The following is a 20,073-nucleotide window of genomic DNA, read 5'->3' as shown; positions in this document are numbered from 1 at the left end:
ACTGACTCATAAGAGTCATTTGTCGTCATTAACTGTATACAAAATATACATCTGGGGGTTTAATTACTAACATGATAAAAATGAATTTTTCAAAAATAAATTTCACCATTTGCTTGATTTACAAAAGCCATTCATGAAAAGTAATGGGAAACTCAATGTTGGGAGCAAACCATATGCCTGTGGGATATGAGCCTTATTATCTCAACAAGTATCAACCCTGAAGCTCATATGTCCATAGGAGGGGCAAAGAAACTTCAGACTTTCGTCCAGAGTGTTGACGTCCTCCCCCAGTCGCCCCTCAGGAGTTGCAAATCAGACAGATATCTTGATTATTTGTCAAGAGCCTTCAAAAAGGAATAAACAACAGGCCTGGAGGACAGGCCTGGATAATGTAGGCCTGGTTTGTATTCAGGGGTCGTTTAAACGCAGTCATGCTGAGGGGGGCAGGAGCGGTGGGGGTGGGGACGGGTCATTTTTTATGCTGTTCCAGAGCAAGTCAAAGAGCAATTTAATATTGCAACTAAAACAGAGTGGACAGTGACAAAGATCACAATGGGACAAAGCTTTGAATATTATTTATTTTCATACCGTCCAGACTATATTAAATAAGGGTTCACTTGCAGCGAAGATAAACATGGTTTGTGAGGACTAGAACAAGAAACTATCAAAATGAATTTAGAAAACACTGTAACCAAACACAACTAGTCTGTAACTTACACTTCTGCTGTTGTTTATGCCTTCATTGCATTCAACATCATTGTTAGTTTACCCATTCAGCCTATTGTGCATTTGTTAGACCTATTTAAGCGTTTGATTTTGGTTGACATTTTTATGAAAAACAACGTTGGCACTGTATTGATATCAAATGTAAGGACACCGCCATGGAATAAAAATGACTAAAAAAGGTCATTGCAACTTTTAATCACACAATTTGGACTTTGTTTCTTGCAATTCTGAAAAAAAAAAGAATCATTAAAAAAGAAAGATTTGTGAGATATAAACTCATCAATTCTGAATATATCTCACAATTCTGAGTTTATATCTCACAATTCTGAATATATCTCACAATTCTGAGTTTATATCCCGCAATTCTGAGTTTATATCTTGCCATTCTAAGTTTATATCTCACAATTCTGGGTTTATATCTTGCAATTCTAAGTTTATATCTCACAATTATGACTATATCTCATAATTCTGACTATATCTTGCAATTTTGAGTTTATATCTCACAATTCTGAGTTTGTATTTCATAATTCTGACTATATCTTGCAATTCTAAGTTTATACCTCACAATTCTGGGGTTATATCTCATAATTCTGACTATATCTTGCAATTCTGAGTTTATATCTCAATTCTGAGTTTATATATCTCAATTCTGACTATATCTGGCAATTCTGAGTTTATATCTTGCAATTTTAAGTTTATATCTCACAATTCTGGGTTTATATCTCATAATTCTGACTATATTTTGCAATTCTGAGTTTATATATCACAATTCTGACTATATCTCATAATTCTGACTATATCTTGCAATTTTGAGTTTATATCTCACAATTCTGTTTATATTTCATAATTCTGACTATATCCTGCAATTCTGAGTTTATATCTCAATTCTGAGTTTATATATTGCAATTCTGACTATATCTCGCAATTCTGAGTTTATATCTTGCAAATTCTGAGTTTATATCTCACAATTCTGAGTTTTTATCTCACAATTCTGAGTTTTTATCTCACAATTCTGAGTTTATATCTCGTAATTTTGACTATATCGTACTATTCTAACTTTTTTCTGAATTCTGACTTTACATCTTGCATTTTATCGATACAGAATTTAAAATAAAAAAAGTAATTGCAACTTTTTATCTCATAACTCAGATTTTTCTTCTCAGAACTTCAAGAACAAAAGACGTAAACGTTGCAATTACCTTTATAATAATAATAATATAAATAATAATAATACAATTCTCAAATCCCATGGTGGATACAAACGTCCATATTAATGAAAATTCTGAAGCAAAACCAAAAAGCAGAACTTAGTACAACTCTTAGATTAATGCTATATATAGCAAGTTATTTCATGCACCTGATCATAAATGTACATTACACAACCTTAAAAAAAAAAAAATCATCTGGATTGTTTATATCAGAAAAAAGTATTATTAATGCACACTACACAGTGAACAAGTTCACCTCTTTTTTGGTGAGTAGTATTGATTAATGCATACACAACAGTGTTGCTCGCTCTCTTGAGGCTTGACCCAGAGGGTGCTCAGTAGTTAAAGCCTGTCCTTTCTGAGCGAGAGAGATCTCTTCTGGAAGAGTGCAATGTTCTCTTTGTTCCTCGTGTGGAAAAACACAATGTAGGTGCTCAGGCATGCACTGGGAGGCAGATCTCCAGGGCTGCCCCGAATCTCATTAGAGGACTTTCCAAAGTTTATTATGATTGGACGGCCTTGTGAAAAGAAAGCAAGGGCCCTAAGAGTGCAGGGTAAGCCTGAGGCTGTGTGTATGTGTGTGTGAGGGAACAGAATTAGTCCCATTCCCATACAGGAAGCAGATGTTTTGCTGTGGCCAAGTAACTCTGGGAAATCCACCGAGACAGGTCTTAAATGTCGTAACTCTTCATTAACTCAATGCAGCGTAAATGGGATTCTGTACACGGGGCCAATCTAGTTTCTCTTCCCCGTTCCAAATAGATGCATATAAGTGCACTTTTCCGTGCTTTTGAGTACCTTTAAAGGGGCGCTCATAAAGGCGACCAGCAGGGGGAGGATTTGAAAACAAATCTGCTCATTGCGTAGCGAGATTGGGCCCTCGGCAGGGAGCGAGCCACAGCGCAGGGCACAATACACATGAAGAGACTTCCTGTGGGGTGAGGGATGAAAAATAAGAAACTAACCTGAGAAATAAAGATGAAAAGCTGGCTTGGCAATGGGGAAGTGGTTCTTTGGTGCAGCTGACTTGTCCCGCATGGGTTTAAGCTCATAGATTAACATCACAGATGCTTGAGAGTATGAAGCTGAACATCAAATTTAGATTATCTGCAGGATTCTGACTATAGAGGGGGTTCGGGGTAAGTTGAGCCACCCGTGTATATAAGAAAATATACTCATATTTTGATATGTGTAGGTATACTGAGCGTCATATCTACATGTCTGCGGTTACTTTATTTTAGGAACAAAATCTAGGAAATATTATATTCATTTATTTTATTTCATTACATTTTATTATTAACTATTGGTAATTTTTTTTATAATAATAATCATATATAATACAATTTTAATTTCAGTATCATTTGAAAATATATATAAATTAAAATCATTCCCGTTGTGTACTATATGTGTGTGTGTGTGTGTGTGTGTGTGTGTGTGTGTGCGTGTGTGTTCTCAATGGAAATTACAATAATATTGAATATTTTCTGCATTTTTCTTCTTACTTTCATATATAATTCATATATAATTAGGCAATTCGCTTGAATCCTTACCCGAAAAACATACAGTGACATACAGTGATATTATCCTTCCTTCAGTAAACACATAAACAACAGTTTTCTCTTTCTGAAGAACAGTTTTGCTTTGACAACAGTGATAATTCAATAGCTATGTTGTATATGCAACTCTGAACAGACAAATAGAGTTAAAATGCTGCAACTCATCCACAAAGGCCTGACAGTTAAGAGCGTCTGCTATTATTTAGCAACATACCTGCTACCACGATCACTGCATGTGTATGTTTGGTAAAGGGTTGCCTTTCTCTTAGGTTCACTTCTTTTCTGTAGCGTAACTGGACACCTTTTTCCCTCCAGGACTGTTTTTTTTTCTTCTTCAGTAAACTAGCCCCTATCTGCTGCACAAATGCTCTCACTGTGACGATCACACACTCTTTTACAAACATGCACGTATTCAATTAATACAATACAAATACTTATAGAAAGTGTGGATATATTTTATGCTTACACTTATGCATACAATTTCTGATATTTAAGTAAATGCAAAATTTGAACTGAGTCCAACACACACACACACACACACACACATTACAAGGGCAGAGAGCAGTGTATAGTTTACCTTGTAGATTGCCTTAAGTGCAGATTGTTTTGGTTTGTCTGCATCACCTGTTTCTGGTTTAGTGTCAGGATGATGGAAAGGTTCCACACTAAAAGGATAAACACGACTGAACCCTAAAATGAGAGTGTGTCTATTTTTGTGCTTCTAGTGGCACCAAACAGAAATGCAAATGAAATCATGGTTTTCAAACAGGTTTCCTAAACACTCCCCCTCTCCTCTATTGGTTGGAACAACAGATAACTGCACCCCAAACTCACATCATTGGTCGATTCAATGTTACTATGCCTGGCCCAAACAAACAGATGTTTTGAAAACAACACAAAACAACATTATTTACACATTTCAGATCAAAGTACAAATGACTTTCACATTAAGCTGGAATAGAAGAAAGCATTTTGAAACTATAAAAACATAAGAAAAAAGAAAAAATATATATATATATTTAACAGAAAAAAAAACACACACTAAAACATTAACCAAAATTAAAATTAAGAGAGAGAAAAATTAAAACAAGATCTAATTCAAATTATGAACAACAACTAAAAATGTAAAACAATGATGATAATAAAATGCCACTTTAGTTACTGGCAGAATTTTCATTTTTAACTTAACTATAACTAAAAGTTTAATTTCTTTTTCAAGAAAGCCCATACTTTGACTCTTACACTCTAAAAAATGCTGGGTTAAATACAACCCAGTGCTGGGTAAAATAGGGACAAACCCAGCAATTGGGTTGTTTTGACATCAAATTTAGATTATCTGCAGGATTCTGACTATAGAGGGGGTTCGGGGTAAGTTGAGCCACCCGTGTATATAAGAAAATATACTCATATTTTGATATGTGTAGGTATACTGAGCGTCATATCTACATGTCTGCGGTTACTTTATTTTAGGAACAAAATCTAGGAAATATTATATTCATTTATTTTATTTCATTACATTTTATTATTAACTATTGGTAATTTTTTTTATAATAATAATCATATATAATACAATTTTAATTTCAGTATCATTTGAAAATATATATAAATTAAAATCATTCCCGTTGTGTACTATATGTGTGTGTGTGTGTGTGTGTGTGTGTGTGTGTGTGCGTGTGTGTTCTCAATGGAAATTACAATAATATTGAATATTTTCTGCATTTTTCTTCTTACTTTCATATATAATTCATATATAATTAGGCAATTCGCTTGAATCCTTACCCGAAAAACATACAGTGACATACAGTGATATTATCCTTCCTTCAGTAAACACATAAACAACAGTTTTCTCTTTCTGAAGAACAGTTTTGCTTTGACAACAGTGATAATTCAATAGCTATGTTGTATATGCAACTCTGAACAGACAAATAGAGTTAAAATGCTGCAACTCATCCACAAAGGCCTGACAGTTAAGAGCGTCTGCTATTATTTAGCAACATACCTGCTACCACGATCACTGCATGTGTATGTTTGGTAAAGGGTTGCCTTTCTCTTAGGTTCACTTCTTTTCTGTAGCGTAACTGGACACCTTTTTCCCTCCAGGACTGTTTTTTTTTCTTCTTCAGTAAACTAGCCCCTATCTGCTGCACAAATGCTCTCACTGTGACGATCACACACTCTTTTACAAACATGCACGTATTCAATTAATACAATACAAATACTTATAGAAAGTGTGGATATATTTTATGCTTACACTTATGCATACAATTTCTGATATTTAAGTAAATGCAAAATTTGAACTGAGTCCAACACACACACACACACACACACACATTACAAGGGCAGAGAGCAGTGTATAGTTTACCTTGTAGATTGCCTTAAGTGCAGATTGTTTTGGTTTGTCTGCATCACCTGTTTCTGGTTTAGTGTCAGGATGATGGAAAGGTTCCACACTAAAAGGATAAACACGACTGAACCCTAAAATGAGAGTGTGTCTATTTTTGTGCTTCTAGTGGCACCAAACAGAAATGCAAATGAAATCATGGTTTTCAAACAGGTTTCCTAAACACTCCCCCTCTCCTCTATTGGTTGGAACAACAGATAACTGCACCCCAAACTCACATCATTGGTCGATTCAATGTTACTATGCCTGGCCCAAACAAACAGATGTTTTGAAAACAACACAAAACAACATTATTTACACATTTCAGATCAAAGTACAAATGACTTTCACATTAAGCTGGAATAGAAGAAAGCATTTTGAAACTATAAAAACATAAGAAAAAAGAAAAAAAGTTCTGACTAACTATGAATAAAATGCTGAACATGCTGTGAGAATAAAATGCTAAAATAACAAACCTATCAACAGCAGGGTTAAAATATAACATAAAAAACTTAAACAATATAAAATACATCAACAAGTTTTACTTATTTACTTTTTATTTCTCATTTTCAGTTACTTCAATGATGTACTAAAATAACTAAAACTGAAATATAAATGAATAAAAACTATGTACATGTAAAATAAATACACAAGTAAATTACTAAAATGTATACAATTAAAATTAAAACAGAAAATATAAAAGTAAAAAGTAATTCAAAACATTAAAATGTAAAATCTTGACAATACTAGATTAACACTATGTATATGACATAAATACGCACATGCATACAACATTGAAGTGACAGTAAAACGTCAAAATACTTATATAACTATTTTATTGAGATCTTACTAATATATATATATATATATATATATATATATACATAAAATAGTACATAAAATAGTAAATAGTATTAACTACTATAAAAGTAAATAAAAAAGTAGATATATTACAGAAAAAAATCAATTTCTAAATATATTTTAGAACAAATTTATATTTTTATATAAATACATATATTGTCGTTTTTCTGTTTTACTCGTATAGTGAGTGTTTGTGAGGGACATAATGATGTATGTCCAGAATGATGAACGGTTACCTGGTTTTGGACTTGACTGAGTATTGTCTGTGTTAGCAGAGCTGATGCCCATCTCCCTCTGTTTGAACATTTCTCTGGGATTAACGGAGCGCTGGGAGACGAGAGCCGCGGCTTCCTGTTACAAATACACACAAACATTAAATGCTGGGTTAAATACAACCCAGTGCTGGGTAAAATAGGGACAAACCCAGCAATTGGGTTGTTTTGACCCAGCGGTTGGGTTACTACCCAGAAGGTTGGGTTAAACATTTAACCCAACCGCTGGGTCAGAACAGCCCAATTGCTGGGTTTGTCCCTATTTTACCCAGCACTGGGTTGTATTTAACCCAGCATTTTTTAGAGTGTAACATTTATTTTCAAAAAAAAAAAAAACTGTAAAATAACTGCTTGTCACTGGGGCAGTACCTTTAAAGAGACACATTTGTGTCTCCTAAAAGGTGCATATTAGTACTTTAGAGTAGTAATATGTACTCTTAAGGCAATACTATGAATACATTTTAGGGTTAAATAAGGTGCAAAGTTGTGCCTTTAAAGGTATTGCACTGTTACTGCTGAAAGTAAATTTTTGCTCATGTTTGTCTGAGAGTGCATTGATTTAGTGCACTGGAGTGTGTAGTTTTATCCTCTGACAGGGACATCTCAGATGGTCGTCTGTCTGCTTTCACTCCAAAACCCCCACGGTGAGCTCACACTGAGGGGCGATGCAGAGGGGTGTGTGCTTCAGCACCTGCAAATGAAATTTAAACAGATTAATAGTGCGCAGGACAAACAAACTCAAGCCCTCTGCAGGCAACATGCTAATGTGCAGCTTGTGTGGAGGATAATGGGACATTTTAGACTGAAATGACAGATTTTTTAATCTCCTACTATATCGCACGGTCCCTAAAATTAATCTAAAATGAATTATTTCGTATGGGAATGCAATTGTAGGGCATCCGAATGTCTGCAGTGGAGATTAAACATATAACAATACAAATAATTAGAAGTCATAAAAGACATGAATCATATGTTCAGCCTTTCATTTTTAGCTACACATGAGTGTATAAGACCATTGAACGCTCTTTTGTCCCTCACGCCCGTGTGCGTTTCCCATGCGTTTACCGCATTTGCATGAGAACAGCCCTGAGAGGCGGGTGTGAAATATTCTTTTCATGCTCCGCTAAAGGATGGAGATCCCTGTCAAGGCAAAGCTATCTTGTTGTGGCTTTGGTTTGTTTCGAGACCGCTGGAATCCATGAGCTGAGGTTTTATGTCATGTAATGGCTTCCCATTTGCAAGGTTGGTCCTCTGCAGCTGCAGAGCCCATTACAAGTTGATTGACATCATTCTTGGGACGTTTACAGGTCATTTGTAATGGCATGTGGTGCACGGTAATGGATTGAGGTCATATGAAAGCACACTTGTTGAGTTTCTGGACTTCGTTTGGGAGATTTTGAAATTAAATGTCGTTTTTTTCTGTTGAATTGCTGTTTATGTGTTCATGAAGATGTGAGGGAGTCAGTGAAAAATAAGAGTTTCCACGATAAACAAAAAAATCGTGTTATAAACAAACATTTTAAGTCCTTAGAAATGTACTTTTTATTCATTGTGTTTCATGTTTTGAAATACTTTTTCAAGAAAGGTTTCAGTTGAATGACTCCAAAAATGTGATTTTGTTTAACCATGAAGAAAAAAGCAATAACATATTTTAATTACACATTGAATACTTGTACATTCGTTTTTGAGTGTTTTTTTTTTTTTTTTTTAATAAATATTAATCTATAAGTTGTTGTTTTTTGCAAAGTTACACCACATGGCATTTTACAATCTGAACTTTACAGTCTTTTGGGTTTGCAGGACAGTTTTGTTGGATAACAGTTTTTTAAAATATGAATAATATAAAAAATAATTAAATATTAATATACAACATTTTAATAACTAATATAAAAATGTATAGAAAAAATATATACATTTTTACAGGAATACATAATTTTCATTCAGGAATTTAAAACATTTAAAATTAATAGGACAAAACAATTGTGCCACATTTGTCCATACACTACCATTCAAAAGTTTAGGTTTGAGTTCAAGAAAACAAGTAAAAACAGTAATACTCTGATATATTATAACAATTTCAAATAACGGTTTTGTATTTTAATATATTTTAAAATGTACTTTACCATTGTGATGGCAAAGCTGAATTTTCAGCATCATTACCCCAGTCTTCAGTGTCACACGATCTTTAAGAAATCATTCTAATATGCTGATTTGTTGCTCAAGAAACATGTCTTATTATTATCAATGTTGAAAACAGTTGTGGTGCTTAACATTTTTGTGGAAGCGATGATGATATGATTTCTATTTCAGGATTCTTTGATGAATAGAAAGTTCAAAAGAACAGCTTTCATTTGTAACATAGCAAACGTCTCTTTTGATCAGTTCAATGCATCCTTGCTGAATAAAATATTAATTTCTCTCAAAAAGAAAGAAAATCGTACTGAACGGTTGTGTATGTCGTAGTTTGTACACATTCCTGCACACGGCGGTGTGGTTTGTTGAATAATTTCCGTTCTGGTCATCTGGGATGAGTGCAGCAAAAGCTGGGGGTGTCTATTCGGGTGATGTTCCTTTTTTGGCCCCTGACACTGTTGTGATTAAGGATTAAACCGGAGAGGGTCTTCAGCCATTTCTCCCCTTTCCCTAAACAATCACCCCTCCCTGCCCCCACCTCCTTCTTTTATCACTCCTCTGTTCCCCTGGGGGTCGGGGGAGGCTTTTTAGCCCAAGAACTTTTTTTTTTGCTCAATCATTGGAGCAGGAGGGAAACACCCCCCACACACCCACCCACCCAAAAGCCCCCTCTTCCCTAACCACACACCCTGCCTGACAACAACATCGCAGCAAACACTGAAGCCCCTTAATGCTTCTTCCAAGTACCCAAAACAAACTGACCAGATGTCCGTCCATCACACACTAATGACCCAAAGACAACAGGTTTAGTGTTCTAGTCCGCCAGGTATTTAGATTTCAATCATCTGGGCCTCTAATGAGCAGCGAGGACTTCTGAAGTTTGACTTTTCCCATTCTCTACAAGTCTATTCTCTATTTATTCCTCCATATCTCCTACTGAACCATTACATCACTCTCTGTCTAAAGCACTAGTTGTTTTTCCTTATTAGAACGGTAATGAGGTCTCCGCTTCCTTGACCTCCTCATATAAGTACGTTTCTAATTATAAGCTAGTCTTGCAGGAACTTTAACAATAGGTATTAGACAGAGTAGCCGTTTCGTTTGGTGGTGAGGTAAAGTTACAGCCGCATGGATGGAAATTAGACTTAAGTCAGCTAGTTCACAAGAGCCCTTGTGTCTCAACAAGTCCTCCATAAGATGACATATTGGTTTGTTGGAACCTCCTCCCTTCGCATTTTGGTCTGCTTTTCATTAACAAAGGGGGAAATCTTATTAGTGCAGCTCAACATGTTGAGAGAGTAAAGTTACAGTCACTAACAAGCCACCTTAAAATATAGAGAGCGGACACTATTAAATTAAAGTTCGTTTTTAAAGTGAAATGGTTTAATGGCTTTCTGTGCCCTTTTTATCACTCTTAAAAATAAAGGTTCTTTAGGAACATAGATGGTTCCATGAAGAACCTTTAACATCCATAGAATTTTTCCATTCTTTATAGTGGAAAAAGGTTCTTTAGAATTCTAAAATGTTCTTGACAGTCAGAAAAACGTGGTTCTTTTCACTGAAAGGTTCTTTTGGGAACCAAAAAATGGTTCTTCTTTGGCATGGCTGTAGAAAATGGAACCGTTTTTGGAACCGTTATTGACATTAGATGGTTCCATGAAGAAGCTTTAACATCCATGCACTCTTGGAAATAAATGTTCAAAAACTGGGGTTTTCACATTGAAGAACCATTTTTTTTTGGTTCCTTAAAGAACCTTTCAGTGATCAGTTCTTAAAAGAACCATTATTTTCTTAGAGTGAAGAACATTGTATTAATCTTAAGAACCTATTTCCACTAAAGACCACTTTTGTCCAATGGAAAGGTTTTATGTATGTTAAAGGTTCTTCATCATTGATGCAAAAAAAAAAAAAGTTTATTTTTAAGACTGTGGAAACTTATCATTCCACAAAAGGTTTTTTTTTTTGTGAAAAAAAGGTTCTTTGGATTTTTTAAACGTTCTTCACAGTAGGAAAAAAAAGTCTCTTTGCAGAACTATTTACTGAAAGGTTGTGTTGGACTGATAATCATCATGAGCTGTGGTAACCAGATGTTAATCAGGTTAGACGCCATATTGAATTTTACATGAATGAAAACAATGAGGGATAGACTTTCAGTCTTTACAATGGCATGCACTGTATAAAGGTCCTAGATCATGTAATTTCCGCCAAATCACAACTTTTCAAAACTGTTATGGAGTTTTTGTCTATTGAACATTTTTTGGAAAGACTTTCATCAGCTGAACAATTGGCATGTTAAACAACAGCACAAACCGTACTTCAGTCCCTCACAGTCTCATTTTCATTCCTGTCAAAAATTCAATATGGCACTACCCTGGCTCAAGGTCTATTGATGAATAAAGACCCATATGCATTGTCCCAAAAATACTACTATAAACTGTAGGTCCAATGAAGTCACTGTTTGGACTCAAGGTTTAATTGCTAACCAAAAAAACTAGAGAACCTTAGTTGATGTCTGCACCGGCAGGTCTTCATATCTGTCTCCTCTCACAGTGGGATCAGCTGTCTGTGGCCACCAGGAAAAGGGATATAAAATTGCTTTAATGTCAACCTCTTCACCAGCGGGTGACACTTTTAACACCTTCGCTAGGTTGTATCAAAGCACCTCAGAGGGTCGTCGTCTCCAGGTCTGACAGGGTGGCGTGATCAAACCTTGAGATGTTTTAGCACAGTCACATCATTCACAATAGCCTCAAACAATGTTTTCTTAAACTAATTGGGTATAAGATAAAATAGTCATTGAGTGAGACGCAATGCATAGTAAAGAAAAAGTGAATAGTATATAGTATACTGGTAAAAAGTTTGGAATAATTACGATTTAAGTGTCTTATGCTCAACAAGTCATTTATTTGAAATACAGTAAAACTCTATATTGTGAAATATTATTTCAACTTAAAATTTATTTGTCATGACAAAGCTAATTTTTCAGCATCATTACTCTAGTCTTCGGTATCAAATGATCCTTCAGAAATCATTCTAATATGTTGATGCTCAATAATATTGGTAACAATGGTTCTTTTTATTATCATTGTTGATCAGTTTTTGCTGTTTTGGTGAAATAATTTTTATCAGGATTCTTTGATGAATAGAAAGTTCAAGAAAACAGCATTTATTTGAAATTGAAATCTTTTGTGACATTATAAATGTCTTTACTGTCACTTTTGATCAATGTGCTCCTTGTAGAATAAAATAATTAATTTCTTTTTTTTTTCTTTCTAAAATTGTTTTCAACATTGATAATAATAGAAAAAAGGTGTCATGAGCAGCAAATCAGCATATTAAATGATTTCTGAAGGACCTTGTGACTGAAAACTCCCGTTTTATCATCACAGGAATAAATTGCATTTTAAAATGTAATAAAATAGAAAACAGTTATTTTAAACTGTAACGATATTTCACAATATTACTGTTTCTGATGTAGCCTACTTCACTTTTTAAATATCTATAAACTTGCTGAATAGTCTGAGTTTACACAAGGCAAGTTGTTGTGATAACATGACCCAAAAGCACGGGGCATGTTTACCATCAGCTACTGAATTTGATAGCACTGGAGCTGGATGCATTTATTATTTTTATTTTTTTGAGTTTTGACTTGAAACATGTATTTAGGCCTACTGTGATATGGCCATCCTGACTAGGTACTAACTCGTTTTATAATAATTATTATTCATCCCCAAAACAATTCTGATGCAAGATAAATGTATATAGGCCTATACTATTTGTATGCTATGTAAAGGGTAGCCTATAAACAAAAACAAACAACTCGTTTGCGCGCTTTGTACAGTTCAGCGTGGAGCGGGCGGAGCAAGGAGAACGCGGAGGTGTGGTCGCCGCGCAGCAGCCTTAAAAACACGTGTTGAGCAGAAACGCGTGGAGTTCGGGAAAAACTACGAGGGAGTTGTGTGGAATCACAGAGGAATCGCCTAATAAAGTCTTCATCACGCAGGACTATGCCATCCTACGCACTCAATCAGTTTATTGATCTGGATGATGTCCTGTGCAAGGTATATTTAGAGTTGTATAAATGAAAAACGACAGTGTGATTGTTTTGAGACCGATCACGTAGCGAAATGTGCACGAAACCTGTTTTTAGTACGAATTTTGCAGTGCATTTGAATGCATTTAGCAGGAAACGTACAATGCCTAATTCAAAGGTTTTCTTTTATGGTTGACGATAACTGATCGAATCAATTAAATGAAATACAGCTTGCTAGAAACTTCCCAGCCAGGGAGGGAACGTGGGCCACGAGTGAGCGCCTTTTTATTGGAATCAGCCATTCTCGTTATATTGTGCTAATTTTGCATGTATGGCGTTTGAACAGAACGGCTTGAAAGCACCATTGCTTGTGGCATTGTTGAGATTTAGAGCGCAAATATTTTAACATTGTTTGGTTTTTAAACGTAAACAAGTTGGTTGCCCGGAGTTGTAAAAAAAAAAAACTTGCCGATGCGAAGTGTTTTTTCCATCTCTTTTACTTCGCATTTATTTAAATCTTAAATGTGTATGTTAAGTGAACGCAAACTAAAGTTTCAGATTTGAAATCGCGGTCTCTTTATTGCTGAATTCAATATTTTTTTTCGAATTGATGTGTTCGACTCGTATACGAATCGTTCTAATGAGTCGGCTCACTGGATCCTGTTGAAAACAACTGAATCATGTTTGCAAATATTGAAATGGTGAGCAAGCTGCATGATTGTATATGTGTGTGTGTGTGTGTATATATATATATATATATATATATAACCCTTGTTAAAACTTAATAGGCAAAATGTACGTATGTATCGGTTTTTATTGGAGTGTTAGGAATCATTTTTGAACCGGTTCTTTTGAAAGACCAGATTTGCAAAAGTGAGTCAGACTCCTTTGCTTCTGTTTCCTGACTTTGCAGTAAAAACATACTTGCTGCTTTAAATCAAACTGCCAGACTGTCATCTACTAAAAGATGTCTAACCCTTTTGTTCTTTTCCTTACAGCACCTTTTAAATCTTGATCTTCGAGAGCCAATGCAACCCTCACACGCAGCTGCTGTTGGATATAGGAAGCCTGACAGTCCCTGCACACTTTCCTCCACCAGTTCAGGACTTTCTATTGACAGCATTGAGAGCGGGACCATGAACTCAAGCTACTGGGGCCCCCAGAAAGTATCATCTCAGTCAAAGTGGACCAAGATGTCATTTTGGTCCGAACGCTCTGTTAGCATGGTGGAGGGCAACACTGGAAGTCTGGGTTGGTCTTCTGCTGAACCCGGCCATTTAAAGCAGTCTTCAGTCACGTCAGGTGCCGTTTCCCTCTCCGGCTCCACGTCTTCGGTTTCTGTGACCTCGTCACGCTACAAGACCGAGCTGTGCCGCACGTTCGCCGAAAGAGGCGTGTGCAAATACGGTGGCAAGTGTCAGTTCGCGCACGGCCCCGAAGAGCTGCGAGACCTCAACCGTCACCCGAAATACAAGACTGAGCCCTGCCGTACTTTCCACTCCATTGGCTTCTGCCCCTACGGCATCCGCTGCCATTTCGTGCACAACGCCGAAGACGATCACGCGCAATCCCGACCCCAGACCTCCAACCCCGCTGTCCAACGGCCTCCCCTCCTCAAGCAGAGCTTCAGCTTCGCCGGGTTTCCCACAACTCTAGAACCCCCCCTAGCGCCTTCCGCGTTCCTGCGTGCACCTTCCGTTTCGACTCCGACGTCGACCGCCATGTCCGACCTTCTCTCCCTGGCCTTCCCTGATATAGACCCCAACACCCTTCTGGACCAGGCCCGAGAGTCGCAGCCTCAATTTCTGCCCTCTCCTGACTCTGGTTTCTCTCACTCGGGACTGACGCCCACTTTGTCGCCCACCCAGCTCGCCCCTTCCCAGCCTGAGGCCTGCTTGCGACAGAGTCCCACCGGCGGGGCTTCCCTAGGCCTCCGAAGCCTATCCCACACCTCTCTCTCAGACCACGAGGGTGGCAGCTGCAGTTCATCCAGCAGCATGAGTGGCTCCGAATCGTCTTTCGGACCCGAAGCCAGCGGGCGCAGGCTTCCCATCTTCAGCCAGCTTTCGGTACCCGATGACAACGGCGTCTACAACGAAGGCAGCAACTCCGGCACAAGCTTCTTCCTGTAGACTGTCGCTCCTCACAGGGACTGAACTGTATACTGTGGTATACCTACTGTATTATATGGCAGATACTTGACATTTTAGTTAAGCTCAGAGTGAAACGTACTGTTTGAAGGTACTGAATGTTGAAATGATTCTTTAAGTGGGGTTTCATGTGCTTTTAAGTGGAGCGATTCTCCAGGTTTTATTTTTGATGACTGAAAAGACAAGTGGGGAAAAGAATTAACTTGTAAAGTTCTGGCATCGAGATGTTGTTTGGTAACATATGAAGCTGTTAACTTTTAAGATGCATTTAGCAATCAGCCATTTACAAAATTATTGTACTGAAATAGCCAAAGAGAGGTTATGACAAGGTCTTTTTCAATATTTGAGAGATTCATTGTACTTGTTCTAACTAGAGATCTTTTTTCTTTTTCTTCACAGTTTGTATACTTCCATTGTAAACGGACTGTTTCCGACGTTAGAATTGAATTTATTTGGTTGTGTTAGTCTGCAATCTCGTTCTTCCAGCTCCTTTATTTGGATTTTTTAGATCAGCGTTTGGTTCGTTCCCAGACCTACTTGCCTTAAGTTTCCGAGGATCCGTACGCAGGCCTCTGGAAGTGCACAGTTGGAGCTTTACTTGGAATGAGTTGCCAGTGTCATAGTTTTTGGTTGTGTAGCTGTTGTTGTTGTGAGTTTAGGCAAATCAATTTATTACTGTATGAGCCTTTAGTGGCCTTGTGTTTGGTTTTTTTCTTCACAGTTTGTATACTTCCATTGTAAACGGACTGTTTCCGACGTTAGAATTGAATTTATTTGGTTGTGTTAGTCTGCAATCTCGTTCTTCCAGCTCCTTTATTTGGATTTTTTAGATCAGCGTTTGGTTCGTTCCCAGACCTACTTGCCTTAAGTTTCCGAGGATCCGTACGCAGGCCTCTGGAAGTGCACAGTTGGAGCTTTACTTGGAATGAGTTGCCTGTGTCATAGTTTTTGGTTGTGTAGCTGTTGTTGTTGTTGTGAGTTTAGGCAAATCAATTTATTACTGTATGAGCCTTTAGTGGCCTTGTGTTTGGTTTAGTTATTATTATTATTATTATTATAGCTGGTTCTGATGGGTCCCTTTTTGCATCTGATTGTCTGAAATGCCCCTGTTGGCTTTGTGTTACATGATGGAGAGTTTCAAGTAACTTTATGCGGGCGCAGGCTTCCCATCTTCAGCCAGCTTTCGGTACCCGATGACAACGGCGTCTACAACGAAGGCAGCAACTCCGGCACAAGCTTCTTCCTGTAGACTGTCGCTCCTCACAGGGACTGAACTGTATACTGTGGTATACCTACTGTATTATATGGCAGATACTTGACATTTTAGTTAAGCTCAGAGTGAAACGTACTGTTTGAAGGTACTGAATGTTGAAATGATTCTTTAAGTGGGGTTTCATGTGCTTTTAAGTGGAGCGATTCTCCAGGTTTTATTTTTGATGACTGAAAAGACAAGTGGGGAAAAGAATTAACTTGTAAAGTTCTGGCATCGAGATGTTGTTTGGTAACATATGAAGCTGTTAACTTTTAAGATGCATTTAGCAATCAGCCATTTACAAAATTATTGTACTGAAATAGCCAAAGAGAGGTTATGACAAGGTCTTTTTCAATATTTGAGAGATTCATTGTACTTGTTCTAACTAGAGATCTTTTTTCTTTTTCTTCACAGTTTGTATACTTCCATTGTAAACGGACTGTTTCCGACGTTAGAATTGAATTTATTTGGTTGTGTTAGTCTGCAATCTCGTTCTTCCAGCTCCTTTATTTGGATTTTTTAGATCAGCGTTTGGTTCGTTCCCAGACCTACTTGCCTTAAGTTTCCGAGGATCCGTACGCAGGCCTCTGGAAGTGCACAGTTGGAGCTTTACTTGGAATGAGTTGCCTGTGTCATAGTTTTTGGTTGTGTAGCTGTTGTTGTTGTTGTGAGTTTAGGCAAATCAATTTATTACTGTATGAGCCTTTAGTGGCCTTGTGTTTGGTTTAGTTATTATTATTATTATTATTATTATAGCTGGTTCTGATGGGTCCCTTTTTGCATCTGATTGTCTGAAATGCCCCTGTTGGCTTTGTGTTACATGATGGAGAGTTTCAAGTAACTTTAATATCCTTTTTTTTATTTTTTATTTTTTTTATTTATTTAATTGTATTTATAGAAAACGTGTTTTTTGATAACGTTTGTATTAAGTTTAATATATTGATTTCTTCTCCCTGCTGCCCCTCTCATTTTGTACTGAAAATAAACCCTGTTGTTTAACATTGACTCTTGGTGTTCTCTTCAATGGATGGTTCAACCAAAAAAAATTAGGGGTTGGTAAACTGACAATTTTCACATCACCCCAAACCTGTAAGGTTGTGGAACACAAAGGTATTTTGAAGTTTTTGTGCATTCAGTGAAAGTCAACCATGGGCCACATTGATGTCCAGACAAAAAAAAAAAACTTTTTCACAGTCTCCTCCTTTGTGACGGAAGTCATAGAGGTTTTTAGAATTATTTGCTCACTCTGATTTTTGCATGAATCATTCCTTCCAATATTCCAAAGGAACTTATTTCCAAAACTCTGAATGCCTACGAAAATAACTGGAAAAAAAAGCTCCAAGTTCAGTCATGTAAAGTTCTATTAGACCTAAACAAGAAATAATCATTGACACTGGAGTAGTTTTGTTACACGATAGGCTAAACAACATTTAGCATGTTACGATTTTCTTAAATAATTAATCCATAGTCATACATTATGACTTGATTTGCTAAATTGTGCTTTGATTATTGGATCTCGTCAGTGCGGTGGGTTTGTTCATCCTTCATTTATTGTGGCTTGTGGTTGGGGGAGGTGTGAGCAAATCACCTCTAGTATGGAAATGAGCAGTCCCTTGTTTTATCTGGTTAACCCCCTATTTGCCTATCCTTCAAAGTGTTAACAGGTTGGTGGTGACTGAGGTATTTACAGCATTAATGTCTTAAGGTTTTTTTTTTTTTTTGGGAATGACCTGTGTCTCTAGACTAAAGTTACATATTTACTTACAAACGAAGGTCCTTTTGGTGTTATGTAGAGTTGAAACTGAATCCCACGAAAGCTTTTGACAGTTCAGTAACAAGAAACTGATTCTGTTCACTATTCACTTGTCAGGGAGGACAATGGTTCGGGGAGGCGTCCTTTGAGAGAGGCGAACCAGGGAAAGGGTTAAAACTCTTACTGTTCTCTATTGTGTGCGGGGAAGATTCTCCCACATCGCCTAGTGAGTTTTCACAAAGCCAGGCGCATTCTCACACAGGGCCCGGATCATATGGAATCCCGAGCAGATGGCCACATTCACTGGGACTGTGGGTCAAACATATGCTCTCCAGGCTCTTGTGTGAGCGGAAAGAGCTGGGGGTGGGGAGCTCAACCTGGCTACTGTAAGACAATGAGACAGAGAAAGAAACACTTGCATGTTGTTAGGATCAAGCATTCTCATGCGAAAGCATCAACTGACTGATAGTTTCATGTTTGCAGTGCTGTGACTATAAGGGCTTTTTGCATAAATGATCTAGTAGTAGTGTTTGGATTCAAACAGGTACTTCAAAACTTTTTTTTTTTTTAAATTAGGATTATAATATTTGTGTAATAGAAGTTAAATACGAGGACACAAAACTCTAAAAAGCATTAAAACCACACATACTAAAGCAAGATGTTAAAACGCTATATACAATATTATCAGCTATAATACAAAGCTATGGAACTGAAAGATTGATGTATGTTCTCAGGACAAAGATTGGGGCAAGTTGTCACAATGTATATGTTACATTTTTTTCTTTTTATAGTCTATTAATTATTGTGTTACACACACACACACACACACACACACACACTGTATATATACACATTCAAAAGTTGTATTTTTTTTATTTATATATTTATTATGTTTGTTTAAATTTAAAATGTCTATTTTCTCTTTTAATAGATTTTATTTATTCCTGTGATGCAAAGCTGAATTTTCAGCATCATTACTCAGTTCAAGGAACTTTTCTTATTAATACAATGCTGAAAACAGTTGTGCTGCTTAATATTTTGTGGAAATTATGATACTTTTTTTTCTTCTTCTTCAGGATTCTTTGATGAATAGAAAGTCTAATGAACAGCATTTATTTGAAATATAAAGCTTTTGTAACATTATAAATGTCTTTGGTGTTACTTTTGATCAATTTAATGTGTCCTTGCTGAATAAAACTATTATTTTCTTTAAAAAAAAAAAGTTGTATATATATATATATATTATATATAGATTAGACAGTTAGGTTACAGTTTAGCATTTCCTTAAACATTTTCCATTTGGCCACCAATTTATTTTATTTATTTGACTACTTTAATCACACGTTTAATTAGAGGACAAACTAAATATTGTATGCACTGTTTTGTTTTCTGTTTCAACCCTGTTAGTAAACTTTCAGACTGCTTGGTGTGATTTTTCTTTTAACAATACATATTCAAGGTAAATACACCATTTTATTTAAAACAACATTAAAACAATAAATATATTTCATTAGATAGATATATAGATAGATAGATGATAGATAGATAGATAAAGTAATTAAATAAACCAATTAAAAATAAATAAATAAATAAATAAACAAACTAAGAAATAAAGATAAATAAATAAACTTCCTGTAATAACAATAAATAAACTGTTCAAATTACTACAATTAATTGTTGACATTGTTGGAGGAACAAATAAATAAATTATTTATATATGTATTTAAACAAGAATAGGTGTAATTATAC

General features: G+C 36.2%; 1 protein-coding gene across 2 annotated transcripts; it reads left to right on the top strand.

The window, feature by feature from the left end:
• Positions 1–13,035: 13,035 nt before the first annotated feature.
• Positions 13,036–17,556, top strand: LOC107758457 (zinc finger protein 36, C3H1 type-like 1). 2 transcript variants are annotated; one of them, XM_016576194.1, is made up of 3 exons: positions 13,036–13,197; positions 14,168–15,213; positions 16,481–17,556. In XM_016576194.1, the coding sequence occupies exons 1-3, from the start codon at positions 13,144–13,146 to the stop codon at positions 16,566–16,568; spliced, it is 1,188 nt and encodes a 395-aa protein (XP_016431680.1). In that variant the 5' UTR covers positions 13,036–13,143; the 3' UTR covers positions 16,569–17,556. The 2 variants fall into 2 exon arrangements, with proteins under 2 accessions (XP_016431680.1, XP_016431675.1); XM_016576189.1 differs by lacking the exon at positions 16,481–17,556 and having other exon boundaries at positions 14,168–16,014.
• The last annotated feature ends 2,517 nt before the right edge of the window (positions 17,557–20,073 follow it).

This window comes from Sinocyclocheilus rhinocerous, unplaced genomic scaffold (genome assembly GCF_001515625.1).
Source record: "Sinocyclocheilus rhinocerous isolate Xijiao unplaced genomic scaffold, SAMN03320098_v1.1 scaffold1393, whole genome shotgun sequence".
Lineage (NCBI taxonomy): Eukaryota > Metazoa > Chordata > Actinopteri > Cypriniformes > Cyprinidae > Sinocyclocheilus > Sinocyclocheilus rhinocerous.
This window is presented reverse-complemented; position numbering and strand designations above follow the sequence as displayed.

Excerpts from the sequence above, each read along its gene's own strand:
- LOC107758457 (XM_016576194.1), top strand. The coding sequence starts at position 13,144 with ATGCCATCCTACGCACTCAATCAGTTTATTGATCTGGATGATGTCCTG. Across the intron at positions 13,198-14,167 it reads TGGATGATGTCCTGTGCAAG|CACCTTTTAAATCTTGATCT; the intron begins GTATATTTAGAG and ends TTTTCCTTACAG. Across the intron at positions 15,214-16,480 it reads CCCGAAGCCAGCGGGCGCAG|GCTTCCCATCTTCAGCCAGC; the intron begins GCTTCCCATCTT and ends ATGCGGGCGCAG.